This window comes from Canis lupus, chromosome 11 (assembly GCF_048164855.1).
Source record: "Canis lupus baileyi chromosome 11, mCanLup2.hap1, whole genome shotgun sequence".
NCBI lineage: Eukaryota > Metazoa > Chordata > Mammalia > Carnivora > Canidae > Canis > Canis lupus.
This window is the reverse complement of record NC_132848.1, coordinates 57603040-57622594: the sequence shown is the minus strand read 5'-3', so window position 1 is coordinate 57622594 and position 19555 is coordinate 57603040. Positions and strand designations below refer to the sequence as shown.

The following is a 19555-nucleotide window of genomic DNA, read 5'->3' as shown; positions in this document are numbered from 1 at the left end:
CCGCCCGCGCACGTCGGCCTTCGCGTAACGCAGTTTACCCCAGGTGGTGGCCCGCGGCCGAAGTGCTGCCGCGCAGCTCGCCCTGACGTTCACACGCGGGGCGGCCCTGTTCGCTTTCGTGTCGTGAGCGGCTCGTTCAGAAAAGAGTAGGCCAAGTGGTGTCTCCTGCGCCGGCGTCAGAGGTGATGCGTCAAACCTGCCCGGTGTCCAGTTTGGGGTGTGGGCGCGTTCCTCTGGGGAGAAGCGCCGTCCCCTGGGGGCTCCTCCCCCGCGGGTCCGCGTCCTCGAGACGTGTCGCGGGCGGCGGGCGGCGGGCGGCGGGCGTCGTGTGCCGTGTGCCGTGTGCCGTGTGCGAGGCGCCCTCCCTCGGACCCGCGCCGCCCGCTCGGGGCGGAAACGGGAGCTGCGGCCGGCCCTGGTTCTCCGCGGTGGATGTCTGTGTCGGCGTCCTCAGCGACAACACGACTTTAAAGCCCCCAGACACAAAGAGTATTATTCGGACTCTTAAGAAACCAGAAGGAAACTGTTAGAAAGAAAAAACTTAGCTTAAAAAATAAAGGTCGTTTCGTGTATTTTCCAAGTTCAAGTTTCACGTTGCCCGGGATGGTTGGCTTCCACCTACTCCGAACCTTCCCGAAAAGTTTCAGACATACAGAAAGAACGATTGAGCAAGTACAGTAATCGTTCCTGTACTCTCCACCTGATCCACTCCTTGACGTTTAGCCAGTTACTTTCCCCCCATCTCTGTACCCTTTAATCTAAAACATTAGAAGTAAGTAGCAGCTGTTACTTTTTAGTGCCAAGTACTTCAAGAATGCCGTTATCACATCTAAGAAAATTAACAAAATGACATCTATTACATATTTAGATTTCATTAATTGTCTCACAGTTGCTTTTTGAGGCTATTTTCATTTATTTTTATTTATTTATTTTTTTGAGGCTGATATTTTTAATACTTTTCACCATCCAGGATCCATTTCAGGTTTATACATCACATTTGGTTGTTTGACCTCGTACTCATTTTTAGTCAAGAACGTGGGAAGGATTTTATAGGAGATCTTGCATATAGTTGATGCATGTTAACGAGTTGGCTGGCATGAAGGGTGGAGGAGAGTGATTCTGCTATAGTATGTTTCTTTTGGCTTCTTCTTCTCTTAAGTATCTCTAAGATATTACCCAGTTCCAATATTTTTTTTTCAGGTTATTTTCGTTAATCTAGATCCATTAACAGTATTTGTAACTGAGAAAAGCAACAATTGGAAAGGGATTCATACTTGTTTTTACTAGATTACTGTTTTTTAAGGTCTTTGGAGGGGTATTCTTGTGTGTGTGTGCACGTGCATATGTTTTTCTTACATAGGAACAGTTTTTTCTTGTGTGAGGTGAATATGCCGTAAATTGCCATAAAACATGTGGTCTCTTTTTTGTGAAACTTGGATGTAATGGCTGTAGCTGGAAGTTAGCATCTTTCAACAAAGTGTAGCCTAGCATTCATCCTCCACAGTTTGGCCTTTAGCTGCCTCTGTAAGCTCCTTTTCCTCCTGTTCTTTGTTTAGCTAATCCTCCTTCCAAAGTAAAGTAATTTTCCCCTTAGTCACTGTCCCTATTCACCCTTGCTTGTTCATTTACATAGTGTTGCTTGTGTTTCTCCTTTGGCCTAGGAATGCTCCTCTGCCCTTTTTCTCATTGTCAGATCCTGTATTGAAGGGCCAGTTCACATCCCTCACTAGTTGAGGTGGTTTCTTCCTTCTTTGACCAGCCATGGCTCTTTATCTCTACTTGTCTTGGAGTACTTTCTTCCTTCTGTTTTGAATAACATGTATTTATCATTTCTGTGAGGCTGTCCATAAATCTATATCATTTTTATATCTGCCACTTACTGATCAGCTGTTGGTGCATAGTAAATAACTGTCAACTGCATAATTAGATATTCTGTAATAAATATCTTCACTTTTTGAGTAACGGACCATTGGATCCAATCAGATTAACGGTAGCTAATGTTAGCTTTTAGGCTGACTATAGAATCAACTTCCGCAGTTATAGCTTTATATTTAAATGTGACAATGGATAAATTTAAATGTCTTACAAGAAATGCTGTGTGCTTTTTCTTTTTAAGATTTTATTCATTTATTTGACATAGAGAGGCCGAGAGAGAAAGTACAGGCAAGAGTAGCAGAGGGAGAAGAATCAGGTTCCCTGCCAAGATGGGAACCTGATGCGAGGCTTGATCCCAGGATCCTGGGATCATGACCTGAGCCAAAGGCAGATGCTTAACTGACTGAGCCACCTGGGCGCCCTGCTTTGTGCTTTCTTTTAATTTCTCCTTTTAAACCTTCATTTTGTTTTTTAAAGATTTTATCTATTTATTCGTGAGACAGAGAGAGAGAGAGAGAGAGAGAGAGGGGCACAGACACAGGCAGAGGGAGAAGCAGGCACCATGCAAGGAGCCTGACATGGGACTCCATCCCGGGACTCCAGGATCATGCCCTGGGCTGAAGGTGGCGCTAAACCGTTGAGCCACCCGGGCTGCCCTAAACCTTCATTTTTTGTATAGATTATTTAGAATGGGGTTGTAGAAAGTTTTTCACCTGTATTGGACTAGACATGTTGACATTTCCAGAACCACCTCCTTACATCATTAGAAAAACTAAGAAAGACTGGAAGAGGAATGTTATTAAGAGGCACTGCCCCTTGGGAGATGACCCTTTCCCTGAGAATCCTGAACCTTAGCCTCATACAGTATGATTAACAAGAAGCTGTCTTTGTGAGAATCATCTGCTGAGAACTGTACTGGGGGAACATGAAATGACCTTTGGAGGGAGATGATGAGGAAGAGGCACTAATGCTGTCAAGAAATTTCCAGGCTGGTGTAGGAAAGCTGGACTTGTCTTTTTATGATGCTCTTATTCGTTTCAGTGTATTCAAAATATTCTATCAGTGGGACATTTTCATCAAGGAAAGAAAACATGAATATGTAAGCCTCTTTCGTAAAGGACCAGCAGAAAAACTACAGTTATTACTTATCTTTGTTCTTTTCCTTTGTTCATTCCTTTCCTAGCTTTTTTTGGATTTAGCTTTTCCCTGGAGTGGACTGCAACTTAATTCTTGAGGCTGAGCATTGCTGTTAGTTAAATGGCCATCTGTACGTAAAAGACTACATCTTGGGGATTAACTGGAGGTGTTTAGCTCCTTCATCCACGGAATTCCAGTGAATGCAATTCGGTGGAATATGAACAGGAGCAGAAGACTGCAGGAAATTGCTGCTCAGACATTTCTAGAAGTGGAATGATAGAACACTTAAAACTCTTGGTATCTTTTTATTTATTTATTTTTTTGGTTTGAGATTTTATTTATTTATTCATGAGACACACAGAGCATGAGAGAGAGGCAGAGACACAGGCAGAGGGAGAAGCAGGCTCCATGCAGGGAGCCAGACGTGGGATTCGATTCCAGGTCTCCAGGATCAGGCCCTGGGCTGAAGGCAGCACTAAACCGCTGAGCCACCGGGGCTGCCCTCTTGATATCTTAAATAACATTCCAAGGAATCCCAGTTCCCTAGAGACATTTCTGGTTTAGACTCCAGCAGAGGCTGTGGCATGACAGGTCGCTTTCTCCACCTTAGGCTTTTCCTCAGCAGTCCTGTGACAGATGCAAGACAGGCCTGCTTCGATCTGCTAATCTTTAGGAGTACAGTGTTGTTTTACTGTCTATAGTGTTTTCTTTCTGCCTTGTTTTGTAGACTGGTCAAAAGAATGGATTTTACAGAGGCTTACTCTGACACATGCTCCACGGTTGGACTTGCTGCCAGGGAAGGCAATGTTAAAGTCTTAAGAAAACTGCTCAAAAAGGGACGTAGCGTTGATGTTGCTGATAACAGGGGATGGATGCCAATTCATGAAGCAGCTTATCACAACTCTGTAGAATGTTTACGGATGTTAATTCATGCAGGTAAAGTAAATTCAGGGTATGGGAGGCTGGGCCTACAAGCTGGATCAATAAAACATACAAAAATCATCATGTAGGATTTATTAACAGTAGTAGTTGTATTCCTTTTCTCTGACCATACAAGAACTGTTTATGCATTTATTAAGAATGGTAAGATTGCTTGCCTTCAGTTATATAAGTTTGTTGTACCAGATGGACATCTATAAATGTTGTCCTTTATGTGTAACTTGCTGTGCCTGGCCCATTTTTATTGTCTGAGTGAGCTCTTTTAATTAAGCATTTGGTAGTTACTGGCCATGTTTATTCTTTTTTCCTTTTCCAAACAAAAGGAACAGTGTTCTTGGAATTGTGGGTATGAGTGCTTTGTTTGAATTAGTCTTTTTTTTTTTTTTTTTTTTTTTCCATTTGAGGTCATGGTAGAGAACAGGATAGACTAGGTCCCTGCCTGTATGGTGCTTATATTCCTGTCGGGGGAGACAGACAATACCTAAACATTAAACGAGATAATTTCAGATTGTAAAAGTGTTGTGGAGGGAGTAAAAGGGTAATGGGACAGAGAGTAGCCATGTGCATCTCTTTCCAACTCTGTGTTCAGTTGACTTTGTGCTTATAACCTGAGATCAGTCAAGTGAGAATATTTACATTGCAGAAATCAACCAGTGCTGTAAACCAAAGCTATAAATTTGGGCTTTTTTTCCCCCCTTTCTGAGAGCCAGTAGTATATTTGTGAGCTCACTATTGAGAAAAGGACTCAGTAAAAGAGACTAAATGAGAGATTCTGAGGTTGAGGGGATAATGGTGTTTGAGCACTGCTTTGTAATAATCATTGTATTAGATCCTTGATTTACGTTATTTAATACGTACCAAATTGCTCTTGAGGTATTGTTATCCTCATTTATTGGTGAGAAGTTTACCAAGTGTCAGAGAAGCGGATTTGTCCAAAGATTATATAATAAACTAGAACCCATTTCTCTGATTCTGAAGCCCACTTTTTTTCCACTGTGGCATCCTTCCAGCATTTAATCAAAGTAAACATTTTTAGCATTTAGTTTATTTAAACAGAGGTTGAATGCAACACTGTTGTAATGCTCAGTGAACCATTCACTTTTCATTGATCATGGGAATTCCGATTCCTCTTCCCCTGTGTACTTGTTTTTTTGTTTTGTTTTGTTTTGTTTTGTTTTGTTTTTCCCCTGTGTACTTATAATCACAGGTAGAGCTACTCAGAGTTTAGACTTCTGGTGCCATAGTTCATCAGAACTAACTCATGGCTTCATGGAAGAGAAAGGAAATAATCCTTCTGTTTTTATGGCATAGATTTTTATTTGCTTTGTTTTAAGGGATGAGAGATGGCAAGGCTAAATTCCCCAAATCATAATACAGGAAGTTGGTTATGACTGCTAGGCAAATGTTCTACTAGAGTCCGTTATAGTTGACTATTCAGAGATACTAGAAAAAAAAGACTTTATGCCTCAAATTTTAAAAACTTTGTTAGTGTTTTCAGACTTTGTTTGAAGTTAGTTCTATAGCTTTGAGTTCCTGGTCTCTCTCTACTGATAAAGGAATTAATTTAAATATTCGTTTCTAGTCAAAAAGGTCATTCCCAATATACTGTTATTTCTTCCCATGTCAGAACAATATTGTTTATGTTACAGTTTTTTTCCCTATAGCTGCAGAATAAACTTAGGCATGCTTTTGACTAAATGTGTTTGAATTGGCTATTCAAGTAATCTGTGTTTTCTGTTAGAAATTTTAAGTATCACCTTTATTTTTAATGACTAGACTTTTTTAGGCTTGATGTTTTTGGAGAACAAAATAGCCACACATAGTTAATAACTATGTATGTATATGTATATGTATCAACGATGATACAAATGGTCAACTACAATTTTCTCTCTGTATTTTTATTAGAGTTCACTGTTAGGAAATAAATTGGAATAAATAATAAATAAACTGTTATAAAACTGGAATAAATAAACTGAAATCTGGTTTACATGTAGTGTGTACACAAGGATTAGGAAGTAGGGTGTGCAGAGACTAGGAAGCAGCTATATGTCTTGTTTTAGGAGGTGGTAACATTTTTGATTTTAGTCTTCCATGAGTTTGGTTGTTCTCTATAGTTGGAACTGATGTCCAAAATTCTATTAGATCTGATTATTTGATTCATTAACTAGAAAAAGACTAGAATGAGGCAGAAAGGCTACCTTAGCCTATTGGTCACTTTAAAAAATGTTTTATATGTTCTTCTGGCCCATCTCCCCTTTTGTAAATTAACTAAAGTCCATACTTTATTCAGATCCCCTGCCTTTTAAAAACAGTTTAAACTTACTTGGATGATTCAAGTTCAGGAACATTGACCAGTGAGGAATGGTAGCTATTTTGTAAAAGGTCTAGCTAGCATACAGCTACACGTGAGGATATATTTTAAAATGATAATGAAGTACAAAATTTTTAGTCTGGAGAACTGAAGTGAGATCTCTTTTGCTTATTGGTGACAGTGTCATCTTTATATCTGTACCAGTCAACTCACAATTATGGGTTAATCTTAAAAGTTTCCAAAGCAAGTTCGACATTTCTGTTACTTGTTATACCTGTATAACATCCCTTACTACTTATTATATCTGTATTTTATTTAGTTCATAATTCTCTTGTCCTTTAGAGCTCTGCTAATATACATAAAAGTGTCTTTTATTACATAATTTCTATTTCCTTGAATTTCACTTAGTATTAGTGAACTGCCAGAGATTCTTAAAACATGCCTTTTATTAGTGTACTAAAGTTACAAAAGTGCTCAGTCCTACATAAAACGATTGGAAACATCTTAGATATTTAGAAAGAATTTGCTTTACCTTCTCTTCAGTTTATACCCAGAATCTAGCCCAAGAATCATACATGGTTTTCTCATTCAAGTTGGAGAAGAGCATTCAACTGTGGTATGGGTTACTTAAAAATTTAATATGCATGTATATGTTTTTTGCTTTAACTTTCTATTTAAAGTATTAATATAAATAACAAATTTGCTTGTCTTCTTTCCTGTATTGGAAGTTTATGTAATAGGTACAGAGATTTTAAGCATCTTTTCATTTTATTTTTTTTTTTATTTTTTTTTTTTTTTTGCATCTTTTCATTTTAGAAGACAATAGTGCTCTTCAGTGGGAATTAATCATGCCATTCAGTATTAAACCACTTACTAATTAAAGGTCATTTAAAATTTTGTAGTTAATTGTAGCATATCACCAACAAATATTTTTATTTGGCAAATATATGAACTAATTCATAGTACTTTTTTTAAGTTCGTGTTAAGAAAATATGCTGTCATACTGGGCATGATAACAGATGCTGAAAATTATTTGGTAATTAGGCAGTGTAACATAGGATTAAGAGTTGTGTTCAGATGGACCTGGGTTCTGCTGACCCTGCCACCAAATTAGTGTGGTCTTGGACAGGTCTTTTAATCTCTTGGTGCTTCATTTTCTTCATCTGTAAGATTAGAAATATTCCAACATTTCAGGGGCGCCTGGGTGGCTGTTGGTTAAGCTTCTGCCTTCAGCTCAGGTCATGATCCCAGGGTCCTGGGATCATGCCCCCAGTTGGGATCCCTGCTCATCCAGGAGTCAGCTTTTCCTTCATCACTGCCCCCTCTCCCCTCCGCCCCTTGGCCCTGGCCTTTGCACCTGTTTTCTCTCTCTCAACTAAATAAATAAAATCTTTAAAATCTGAAAGTGCAGCCAAGGAAGAACTTGCAAGTTGTCATAAAGGAACTGAAGTGCCCATTATGGGTTTGTCCATTATGAAGTCTTTAATGCCTTTACATTTAAAATTTCAATAATTAGGGCAGCCCAGGTGGCTCAGTGGTTTAGCGCTGCCTTCAGTCCAGTGTGTGATCCTGGAGACCCTGGACCGAGTCCCACGTTGGGCTCCCTGCATGGGGCCTGCTTCTCCCTCTGCCTGTGTCTCTGCCTCTCTCTCTCTCTCTGTGTGTGTGTGTCTCTCTCGTGAATAAATAAATAAAATTAAAAAAAATTTTCAATAATTAGAATAGAAGCAGAAACTGCTTTGCCTTCCAGTGAAAAGCAAGTAGAAGTTAAGGCATTAAAAATAGTGTTATGAGCCATTTTCCTAAGAATTTATAAGGAAAGGAAGAGAGTGAGAGGGTGGTGGTTGATAGTCTAGTTCAAGATAGGTAAGGTCCCTTTGGTCCCTATGTATCAGTTAAGAAGGGCAGTTTATTATTGGAATTTCCAAAACCAATTTACATTGGGTCCTGACAGCTTTCTTAAAATGATGTTTTGGAGGGCACCTGGGTGGCACAGTCAGTTAAGCATCAGACTCTTGGTTTCGGCTAGGGTCTTGATCCTAGGGTCGTAGATTGAGCCCTAAGTTGGATTCTGTGCTCAGTGTTGAGTCTTCTTGAGACTCTCTCTCCCTGTCTTTCTGCCCCTCCCCCATGTGTGCCCACTTGTTCTCTCTCTCAAATAAATAGAACTTAAAAAAATAATGTTCTGGAGACTTTCCCAAATTTGCGACAATTGTGACAGTATAAAATGCTGTAATTCTGTTGAACTCCTTTAAGGGTTTAGGCCAGCTGTTTTATCTTGGTTTTACTGTTAAGAAACCTATGCTTCAGAGAGTTTGAGTAATTTACCCAAAGGGTAATCCAAAGTAGATTTGGTGGAGCCAGGATTGCAGCCCAAATCTTCTAACTCTAAATCTACTGTGTTGGTTAAACCAGGTTACTTTCCTGATCCAGTGGTTTTAGAGTTAACTATTTAAATGTATTTTTTTTGATAGGTAAAATCTTTTAAGATCTCAATTTATTTTATTATTATTATTATTATTTTTTAAAAAGGACTTTATTTATTCATCAGAGAGAGACAGACAGAGAGGCAGAGTCACAGGCAGAGGGAGAAGCAGGCTCCATGTAGGGAGCCCGACGCGGGACTCGATCCCGGGTCTCCAGGATCATGCCCTGGGCCGAAGGCGGCGCTAAACCGCTGAGCCACCAGGGCTGCCCTAAGATCTCAATTTAGTAGTTGACTGACTTCACTATTTTTCATCCTGAGTGAGAAGTGCCTTTTCTTTATTTCATAGATAATTGCACAGGTGTTTTTTTTTTTTCTTTCCTAACATAGGTGTGTACACAAATTGCTAAGGGTGGCCCTCACTCAGGTGGGAATTAAGCTCCCTTCCTTTTTTTATTTTTTTTTTTCCTCCCTTCCTTGAGTGGGGAGTATCTACATAAATTATTTGGATTTTTTTTTGGTATTTAGAGTATCTCCTCTCTTTATTTATTCAATCATTTATATTTTCTAGGACTCCTATGTATTAATTTTATATATTGAGTTATAATCCAAATGATGTTATTTATTTTGTTGCTCAGTTTGTTCTAGTTTTTGTCATTGAGTACCTTTCCAGATTGGCTCTTGTGTTTCCTTGACAGGACCTTATATTTTTAAGCTTTTATTTATTTGAGAGAGAGAGAGAGAGAGAGGGAGCCAGGGGGAGGGGCAGAAGGAGAGGGAAAAGGAGATTCTCCACTGAGCAGGCAACCTAGCATAGGGCTCGATCCTGGGACTTCAAGATCATGACCTGAGCTGAAGGCAGATGCTTAACCAACTGAGCCACTCAGGGCCCCCCACCCCTACCCCGTTTTGTTTTTTAAGCACCTTTTTTTACTTGCTGGACCTGGAAGATGCTCCAGGCTCATTTTGTATATTCTGCGTGACAACTGTAGAATCAACTATTTTCTTAGGAGCCCTGGTTCCTTTTGTTGGAGAATGGTACTCAAAATCAAGATCTGGGCACTGAGTGTGCTCCTGGCCCCTGGCATGTCTTTACTTTTAAGCCCCTTTAGCAGAGTTAGGAAATATATTAACCCATGTATATACACATACTTATAAGTATTTCTGTATCCATCTGTATCTGTATTATAGCTAAACACAAGTTCATAAACTGATGTCTGGATTCTAATCCAGTACCATGTGGTTCATTCTAGCCTTTTTCCTTTACTTCTTTGTAACCTCTCTTCCCAAAGGTGAGACCGTCACTGTCAACCATACATTCATTTGTTTGATCTTATTGTACATATATAGTGGTTTCAGAATTGTTAATCTTTTTCCCTATGCAAAACAACTTTACTGACTAGCCTGCAGTGTACTTGTACACCTTTTGTCTTTAGCCTTACAGTTTCTAGTCATGATGAAACCATCTTCTAAAGTGTCATCCATTTGTAATCCAGTTAGATGGTTTTGTCACAGTCCCCATTCTATCCTGAGATTTCCCCCACTGCCTCTGCCTGGTGGGTTTTTTTTTTTTTTTTAATTGCATACATTAGGTAAGGTTCTCTCTTTGTTTTTTTTTTATTTTTATTTTTATTTTTTTATTTTTTAAAGATTTTATTCATTTATTCAGGAGAGAGACAGAGAGGCAGGGACATAGGCAGAGGGAGAAGCAGGATTTAATCCCAGGACCCCAGGATCCTGACCTGAGCCAGAGGCAGACATTCAACTACTGAGCCACCCAGGTGCCCCTCTCTTTGTTTTATAAAATAGTCTTTTAAATGGCTAGGATTAAGCTTTATCTCTTTTTTTTTCTTTCTCAGTGAATGAGAACATCCTTTTTTTCCAAAGGAAATTTCCTTAGCGTCCTACCCTACATTGGCCTAGGTCATCATCTCTTCATTGTTTCTTTTTACTTCTGCTGGCTCCACTCCCTCAGGGGCACCCTCCTCTCTCCCTTTGTGTCACTGCCACATTGTTTTACTTATTCTAACTTTAAGACTCCGTTTAGTATACAGAATAAGTCTAGTCTTGTCTCAGTACTTTATTTTTCTAACTTCTTTGCTATTCTTTTCTGCCCTCTCCTATCCCTATCAACTTCAGTCACTTTAACCAAGTATAAAAGCAAGCAGCTGAACAACAGCCTGCTCTTTTGGCATTTTGATTAGAATGGAAAAAATGGGCATCTTTATAATATTGAGATTTCCCATTTGGAGCTGTCTGTGTATCTATATATATCTATGTATTTCTAGTTTTTATCTTAACCTTATAGTTTTGTGGATATCTGAATAAAGGTCAGTTTCTGACTAATCTGGGAAATACTGTTTTTTTGATACGAGCTCTATTTTTAAAATTTTATTTTTTTAAGATTTTATTTATTTGAGAGCAGGAGAGGAGAGAGAGAGAAAAGAGAAAGAGAGAGAGAAAGAGAAAGAATAAGCAGTGGGGAGGGGCAGAGGGGGAGAGAGAGAGAGAGAGAGAGAGAGAAGCAGACTCCCTCCTGAGCAAGAAGGCTACTGCAACAAGGGGCTCTATTGGAGGTCCTGGAGATCATGACCTGAGTGGAAAGGCAGATCCTCAATCTACTAAGCCACCCAGGTGCCCCCGTGATATGAGCTTTAAAAATATAACTGCTCTATCTTGCTGTTTAGTTGTGCTTCTGTAAAGTTTGAGGCTTTTTACAAAAAGTATTTATGCTTACAAGCTGATATTTGAATATTATTATATCTTTGCCCATTTCATCAGTGGGTTACATTTATAAGAATTACTTAAAACAGATGATTATTTTATTCAAGGACATTAAGCCTAGTTTTTCAAGAAAACATTATTTAAAGTCTTAAAATTTTTTTGTAGCCTCAAAATGCCTTCACTGTCCACCCTATAGCCCATTCTTTTATTGTGGGGTTAGACTTTTACTGTTTTGGAAGCAAAAGTAAGAAAATCACTTTTCAAAGTGACTTTTTGTAGCCTCAAAGTGACTTCAATATTATATTTTGCTGTGGAGTTACAAAAATTTTAAGGTAGACATTATTTACGTAATTTTAATTTTACCAGAATCTTGAGACTTTTATAACAAACCCTAGAAACCTTAAAGTAAATTAATTCTTAGAAGTTGTATGCCACTCTTTGATTTCTTTGGGGTGCATTTTATTACATTTTATTATTTTAGAAACATAGTCTTTATTAGCTATTAGACTGTAGTCTTAGGTTAGAAAAGGAGTATTTTAAACTACCATCATATTATTAATTGAATACAAGGAAGTAATGCTCATTTGAGATGAGACCATTTCTCATGGAAACTTAGAAATTAAAAAAAATCAAATTTATTAATAGTTTGCTTAAGCACAATTTTGGTGCTGTATCCTCTTCAGATCTTGCTTTTGGGTTACCTTTCAAATCCTGCCACTCCCTTTCCCCCCTACCCACTGGAAATTAGGGAATAGAAAATGAGTTTGTGGGCAGAATTTGTGCGTTAAGAATACCAGAGAGCTTTTCACACTGTGACACCTATAGAACTGTTTCTTGATTTTCTAGTCTGAGTTTTAAACTCAGACCTCCCATTTAAAATCATATTTTTAATATTTCTTCAAATTCTTGGAATCTTTCCTTTTTAAGCACAAGAAATAGCAGTGGTATTTTCCAGTTGACATTTCGTTTTTGTTTTTTGTTTTTACAGTAGATTCATCTGAAAATTACATTAAGACAAAGACTTTTGAGGGCTTCTGTGCATTACATCTTGCTGCAAGTCAAGGACATTGGAAGATTGTACAGATTCTTTTAGAAGCTGGGGCAGATCCTAATGCAACTACTTTAGAGGAAACCACACCACTGTTTTTAGGTAAAGTATGCTGTTTGTAGTACAGATGCAGTTTTTTATTTTTAATTTTTTTCTTAAGGAAACTAAACAATTTCCTCTCCAGCTGCTCTACGTACAGTATGTTCTATGGCAAACATACTGCCACTTCTTGGATTCTAAAACCAAAAAGGTGTCTTTAAAGGTTTCCCTATTGTTTTCCACCCTTGAGTGATAGCATCTGGGATACCTTTAAACATTTAAAGTTGTAAAATCCATTCTGAATTGTCATTGTTGTTCTCAATATTATTCTGAAGACTTTGCATAGCTTAAATTGTAGCAATAGTACAAGGTTACCTGTGAATGTTTTGTTTGCTTTTTCTTTGTGCTAAGAAATTGAGGTTTTTATGGAAGAAATCACCAGTTAATCCTTTAATGCCAATTAATTTGTTGCCTCTATAGATCACTATTTAGACTTCTTCAGCTATAGACTATTTTTAATTCCTTAAGGACAAAGGACAAATTCTAACAGACACACTCCTACTACCTGTCTTTTTTTCTTCCCTCCCTCCGATCCTGTTTTTCCTTTCTTTGAACCTGTTTGTCTTTAGGGACAGTGTGGCCCATAAAGCTTAGTGGAACATGAGAAAATTAAGAGACTAAAACATTTGTATAGGATCAGTGTATCTGGACTACACTTTTGGTCCTACGATCTGTAATTTGCTATATGCTTTGGTTTCCTCACATGTGAAATGAGAGTAATAGTACCTACACAGTGATAGTACCTACACAGTGTTTATTGGACTGAGAATAAAATGAGGTGCCTGTGAAAGTACTTTATTTCTCTTCAGCATAATGTATACCTTAAATTTATAAATAGTAAAATTCATTCTTTTTAATATATAGCTCAATGAGTTTTGATGTATGCATAAAATTGTGTAATGACAGTAATAGTCAAGACAAAGGACAGCCCTATCAGCCTCCCCCTCCCAAATTCCATCATACTGCCTATTTTTATTTCATGGTGCCTATTTTTATTGGCGTTGTTGTTAAAGATTTTATTTATTCATTCATGAGAGACATAGAAAGAGAGAGGCAGAGACATAGGCAGAGAGAGAAGTAGGCTCCATGCAGGGAGCCCGATGTGGGACTCCAGGATCAGGCCCTGGGTAGATGCTCTACTGCTGAGCGACCCAGGCGTCCCAATGCTGCCTATTTTTAATTAACCCCTCCACCAACTTTACCCTTAACAACCACTGATCTATTTTCCTCCCCCCCGCTTTTTTTTTGCTTTTTTGCAGAATATCATAAACATATATGGAATAATACAACGTGTAACTTTTGAGACTGATTTCTTTCACTTAGCATAATGCTTTAGGAATTCATACATGTTGTTGCATTATTAATAATTCATTCCTTTTTATTGCTAAGTAGGATTCCTTTATTTTTTTTTTATTTTTATTTGTTTAAAATTTTTATTTATGATAGTCACACAGAGAGAGAGAGAGAGGCAGAGACATAGGCAGAGGGAGAAGCAGGCTCCATGCACCGGGAGCCCGACGTGGGATTCGATCCCGGGTCTTCAGGATCACGCCCCGGGCCAAAGGCAGGCGCTAAACCGCTGTGCCACCCAGGAATCCCGAGGATTCCTTTATATAAACGTATCGCAGTTTATCCATTTAACAGTTGATAGACATTTGAGTTGTTTTCAGTATTTGGTGATTATGAATAAATTGATGCAAATATTTGCATGCAGGTTTTGTTTGAATGTAAGTTTTAATTTTTCTTGGATTAATACCTAGGATTGTTGGGTAATGTGGTAAGTGTATGTTTAACTCTGGAAAACCATTCAGAAGTTTCTTACAAAGTGACTATACAGCTTGTATTCCCTCCCTCCAGTAATGTTTGATAGCTTCATTTGCCCCAAATGCTCACCAACAGAATTGAAAATTCTTTTTTGCTTTTAGTGGCATCTCCTTGTGCTTTTAATTTGCACTTTTACTTGCTGGTAATGATCTAGAACATCTCTTCATGTGATTATTTGCCATCTTTCCTTTTTCTCACCAATTACTTTTGTGTTTAGATATTTTGTTTTGAAATAATTTCAGACTTTTGAAAATGTTTTCACAGTACAAAGGATTCATATACTTTTGACCCAAATCTTGTTCTTTTGCTGTGTTCAGTTTGTGATTTTTTTTTCTTTCTCTGTATTTATCCATAGATTTTTTTTTCTGAACCCTTTGAGATTAAATTGTAGACCTAATGCTTCTTTACCTATAAATACTGCAGTATGTGCTTCCTAAAAACAGTGAAATTGTCTTATATAACTGCCATCTGATGATGATGAAAATCAGAAAGTTAACATTGATATAGGTTAGTTATTTAATCTACAGTTCTTACTCAGTTTTGCCAGTTGTTCCACCAATGTTCTTTATAAAAACAACAACATAATTTGTTAGTTCAGGATCCAGTCCAAGATCACTTGTTAAATTTAGCTGTATGTCTCTTTAGCCTCCTGTAATTAGGAACACATTTTTACTCCTTATCTCTTACGATTTTAACATGTTTAAAATTTTAACAATTTTGAAAAGTTCAGGTCATTTATCTTGTAGAATGTTTTTCGGCTTGGGCTTGTCTGATGTTTTTTTCTTGATAAAGTTATGGTTATGCATTTTTGGCAGGAATATCAAAGAAATGAAATGGTATCTTAGTACATCTTATTGGGAAGAATATGACCCATTACTGGGTCTGCCATGTGCAGTCACCAGTACTGATGATGTTAATTTATAAAAGTATTTTGAATATATAAAATGTGTAATTATGAAGATGTTTCATGGAAGCTTTGCTATAGTATGGTTTGTGTTTCCTAGAGGGGAGATTTCTTTTTTATATAAGTTTTTTTTTTTTTCACACGCACATTTAACCCACTTTGGATATTGTGTACACAAACACATAGTAAGCTTTCATTGTGGCCTAGCCATGTGCAGTCTCTATTTGAGTTGTGGTCTTTAAGAAATCTACCATGTAGAAGAGTGAACAGAATTACTTAAGTCTTATAAAAGAGATGGAAATAAAGTATTCAAGATATTAAAAGAAGGCAATATAAGTCACCTTGAGATAATAGAGGAAGACGTGCATGGTAACTGTATTAATAGTAACTACAACATTTACTGAGCACAGTGTATACGAACCTGCCTGTCAGGTGTTTTATACCTGAATTAGCTACTTTAATTTCCATTATGATTCTATGAGATATGTACTATTATTATTTATGCTTTTATAGGTGAAGAAGATATATAAAAACACTGTATTTAGGATCAGAAGAGCTATATTTGAGTCTTGACCCTGCCATTAGCTGCATATTGGCTAGAAGAGCATTTTTTGATTTGATGAGCTATTAATAGAATTAATAGATGTTCGTTGAGAAAAGGGTTCCTGATCAACCTGTGTTTGATAAATACTGTGCACTGTATTCCCCAATGTAGAAAAAACAAAAAATATTAGCTCTGTAGCTTAATGTGTCCATTCAGAGAGGTATCTTCTATACTATTACCCCATTTTCGTATCTTCATAGCTCTTCTCACTGACTGCATTTTATTTATTTGCTTTTTTGTTAATCGACTGTCCTCTCCACTAGAAAGAATGCTCCATGAGAGCAGGCATTTTACTTATCTTGTTCCCTGTTGTAATTTGCAAATCCAGATAAGTGCATGGTATATGGTGGCATTTAATAAATTTTTTGATGAATGAAAGTCTTTCTCAGACCTGTTATAAAACAACATTTGTTTTAACTTTAACTCGGCATTTTGGAATGTAATTTGACCATAATATTCTTTTTCTTTGTGGAACACTTAGGAAAATCTCAGAGAACACTGACATTCCATGGAACAATTTGAGAAATGCTAGTTTGCTGGTTAACAGTTTAAAAATTTTATAGTCCTGTTTATGAAATTCAGTATTATATGTAAACATGTGGAAAAAATTAGAGATGCAGAGTTTTAGTGATTTCTATTTTAGGATATAGTTAACTTGTAATTTTTTATGTTAATGAAAGAACAGTTGCTAAGATAATTCAAACCAGTGAATAACTTTAAATCACTTATTTTTAGTAACGGGATTTATTTAGTTTCTTTGGCAGCAAACTGACTATCCTAATTATGTTTTATATTGGCTAATACAAAAAATTATTTTACTCAAGCAAGGAGGTTAACTTCAAGGAGATGTAGTACATGTAGGACTTTAGGTGCTCAAGTAGAGCATCAATTATGCTAGGTTCTTATTTGGAAGTAGAGTATTTCTTTAAAAAGGAAAAAATATACTTTTAGTTTTTGCGGGAACATAGGGTCAAGGGATGGACATATGATTCTTCAGTTAGGTGATGTGCACACAGTGTTTGCTTGCCTGTAAATAATATGACAAACTTCAGCAATCTGCTTTGCTTTTCTTTATCCATCTACTTCTCTTAAATAACCATAGTGATCCACGTTTCAGTCTATAATGGAAGGGCTTCTTTTACTAAAATAAAATCTAGGACACTTAAGGTTTCAACAAACTATAGATGGTAATGTCTTGGTAAGAAGAGTGGCTGGATCAGCTGAACTTAAAGTCAGAAAGGGGAACTGCCTGTCTGGTGCAGCTTCCTTCTTGGTGTAGGAGTTCTCTTCCAAAACTGGTGTTTGCTAAAACTTTGAAGTATTGAAGTATGTTTTCCTCTCCCCACAGGGAAGCTGTATTTCCATACAAGTTACTGTAGTACCTGTCTTGATGGCCTAGCTACCACCTAGACTGTTGCTGGAGGCTATAAATATAAACTTGGAGGATTAAGGGGTAGAAAATGAATATAGAACTATGGAAATTTGGTAGGTAACTTGGAAAAGTCATTGACATTGGTGTTTGAATATGATTGAACTGAAGGCTATATGCAGAGAAACTCTGCTCCCCCACCATTTATAATGGGGACATATTTTCTACACAGAACTCGTCAAGATGTTTATTTTTAAGAATTTTTAAGTAGGATGCATAACCCTCAACATGGAGCCCAATGCAGGGCATGATCTCACAACATTGAGATCAAGACCTGAACTGAGAACAAGAGTCAGCGGTTGAGTGTCTGCCTTTGGCTCCGGTTGTGATCCTGGGGTCTAGGGATTGAGTCCCACATCGGGCTCCCTAAGGGGAGCCTGCTTCTCCCTCTGCCTGTGTCTCTGCCTCTCTCTGTGTCTCTCATGAGTAAATAAATCTATAAACAAAAAAAAGTCACATGCTTAACTGCCTGAGCCACCCATGTGCCCCTCATGAAGATTTTTATAAAAATGAGTTAGAGGGGATCCCTAGGTGGCTCAGTAGTTTGGCGCCTGCCTTCCGCCCAGGGTATGATCCTGGAGTCCCAGGATCGAGTTCCACGTCGGGCTCCCAGCATGGAGCTTCTCACTCTGCCTGTGTCTCTGCCTCTCTTTCTCTCTCTCTCTCTCTCGAATAAATAAATAAAATCTTTTTAAAAAATGAGTTAGAAAGGAAACTTTTCAGTTTGATGGCAGTAAATGAAAATAAGAAAACACCGCAAGAAAGAGGAAATTCAGGAAACAACTTCTCTTTCCATGTGAAAATTGTCCTTGAACATCTTTTTGCTAACATGTAGTTTGAAGTTTATACTTTAACAAAGGGTCTGCCCCCTTGTTTCTTTTCTTTTTTTTTTGTTTCTTTTCCTTACCCTTGCCTTTTCTCCCCACTTCTTGCCTCATAAATGCATACATAGTAAATATTCTTTTTTTTTCATAGTAAATATTCTAAGGATAGATTTGTCAAACTGCTTTAGAGATAAGAATATTCTCATTTATAAATATAGTAGATTATGAGTGGAAACCCAGCTAATTTTATAGGACTTAAGTTTTCTTTTTATTTTGCTGTATATAAAACAACACTGATTGTTGGAGGCTTGAATCCAGCCCTATGTGACTTCATAGGACAATTTTTATGGGAACCGCACAGCATGCAGTTCTGGCTTTTGATTGATTTTTTCCATTTTTTTTTTTTTATTCTTCTGTATCTCTGCTTATTCTGTGTAACCTTCAATGTTAAACATAGCAAGAATGCTTAATAAAAACAAAGTGTTTTATAAAGTATTATGTGAGGCTGCGTATTTCAATATTTAACTGTGAAATGTGTCATACTTGAGCTCATATGGCATATCCTTTAACTCTGACTCCACTGATATATTCCAGAATTTACCAAATCACAGCATATTGTGCTTTTCACTAGTATTTTCATGAATCAGTGATTGTTGATAGGGCCAATTTTTGAGTGCTAGCAATTTTGAGGCTTCAAAACCATATATTTAAAATATATTAATTAAACTTTATCTTTGTTGTTTTTAGATTTTTCAACAGAGATTAATTATCATGTTTAAGGATTGTAATGTGAGCATTTTTACTTGAGGACATAGTATTGAAAATTGAGTTTGAGTTTTCCCAGATCAAAAATACTGTATTCACCAAAAAGGTATATTTTAAAAATGTTAATTTTCATGTTTTTTTTTTTTTTTTTAAGACTTATTTATTTTGGAGAGGGAGATTGTGTGGGTGTGCACTGAGGGAGAGTTAGAGTATCTTTAAGCAGACACCCTGCTGAGTATGGAATCTGCCATGGGACTCTGAGATCATGGCCTGAGCAGAAACCAAGAGTCAGACGATTAACCTGCTGAACCACCGAGTTGCCCGTTTTCGTTTTTTTTTTTTTTTAAGATTTTATGTTTATTATTATTTTAAAATATTTATTTATTTGACAGAGAGAGCACAAACAGGAGGAGCAGCAAGCAGAGGGAGAAGGAGAAGCAGGCTTCCTGCTGAGCAGGGAGTCCCATGTGGAGCTTGATCCCAGGACTGTAGGATCATAACCCCAGTTGAAGGCAGCTACTTAAGGGACTGAGCAACTAAGACTCCCCAAAGATTTTATATTTTTAAGTAATCTCTACATCCATCGTGGGGCTCGACCCCATAACCCCAAGATCAAGAGTCACATGCTTTACTAACTGAGCCAGCCG

The 19555-nt window shown here is 37.5% G+C and overlaps 1 protein-coding gene across 7 annotated transcripts in view; it reads left to right on the top strand.

Moving 5' to 3' along the window:
* ASB3 (ankyrin repeat and SOCS box containing 3) overlaps positions 1-19555 on the top strand; it is a 111147-nt gene that overhangs the window by 25113 nt on the left and 66479 nt on the right. For 4 of the 7 annotated variants that reach the window (XM_072768347.1, XM_072768345.1, XM_072768346.1 and 1 more), the window contains exons 2-3: positions 3740-3948; positions 12400-12561. In XM_072768347.1, coding sequence (XP_072624448.1) covers positions 3753-3948; positions 12400-12561 — 358 coding nt within the window. In that variant the 5' untranslated portion in view covers positions 3740-3752. Of the gene's footprint in view, positions 1-7; positions 183-398; positions 673-3058; positions 3310-3739; positions 3949-12399; positions 12562-19555 lie in introns of those variants that run through there. The other 3 variants (XM_072768341.1, XM_072768343.1, XM_072768342.1) reach the window with 3 other exon arrangements.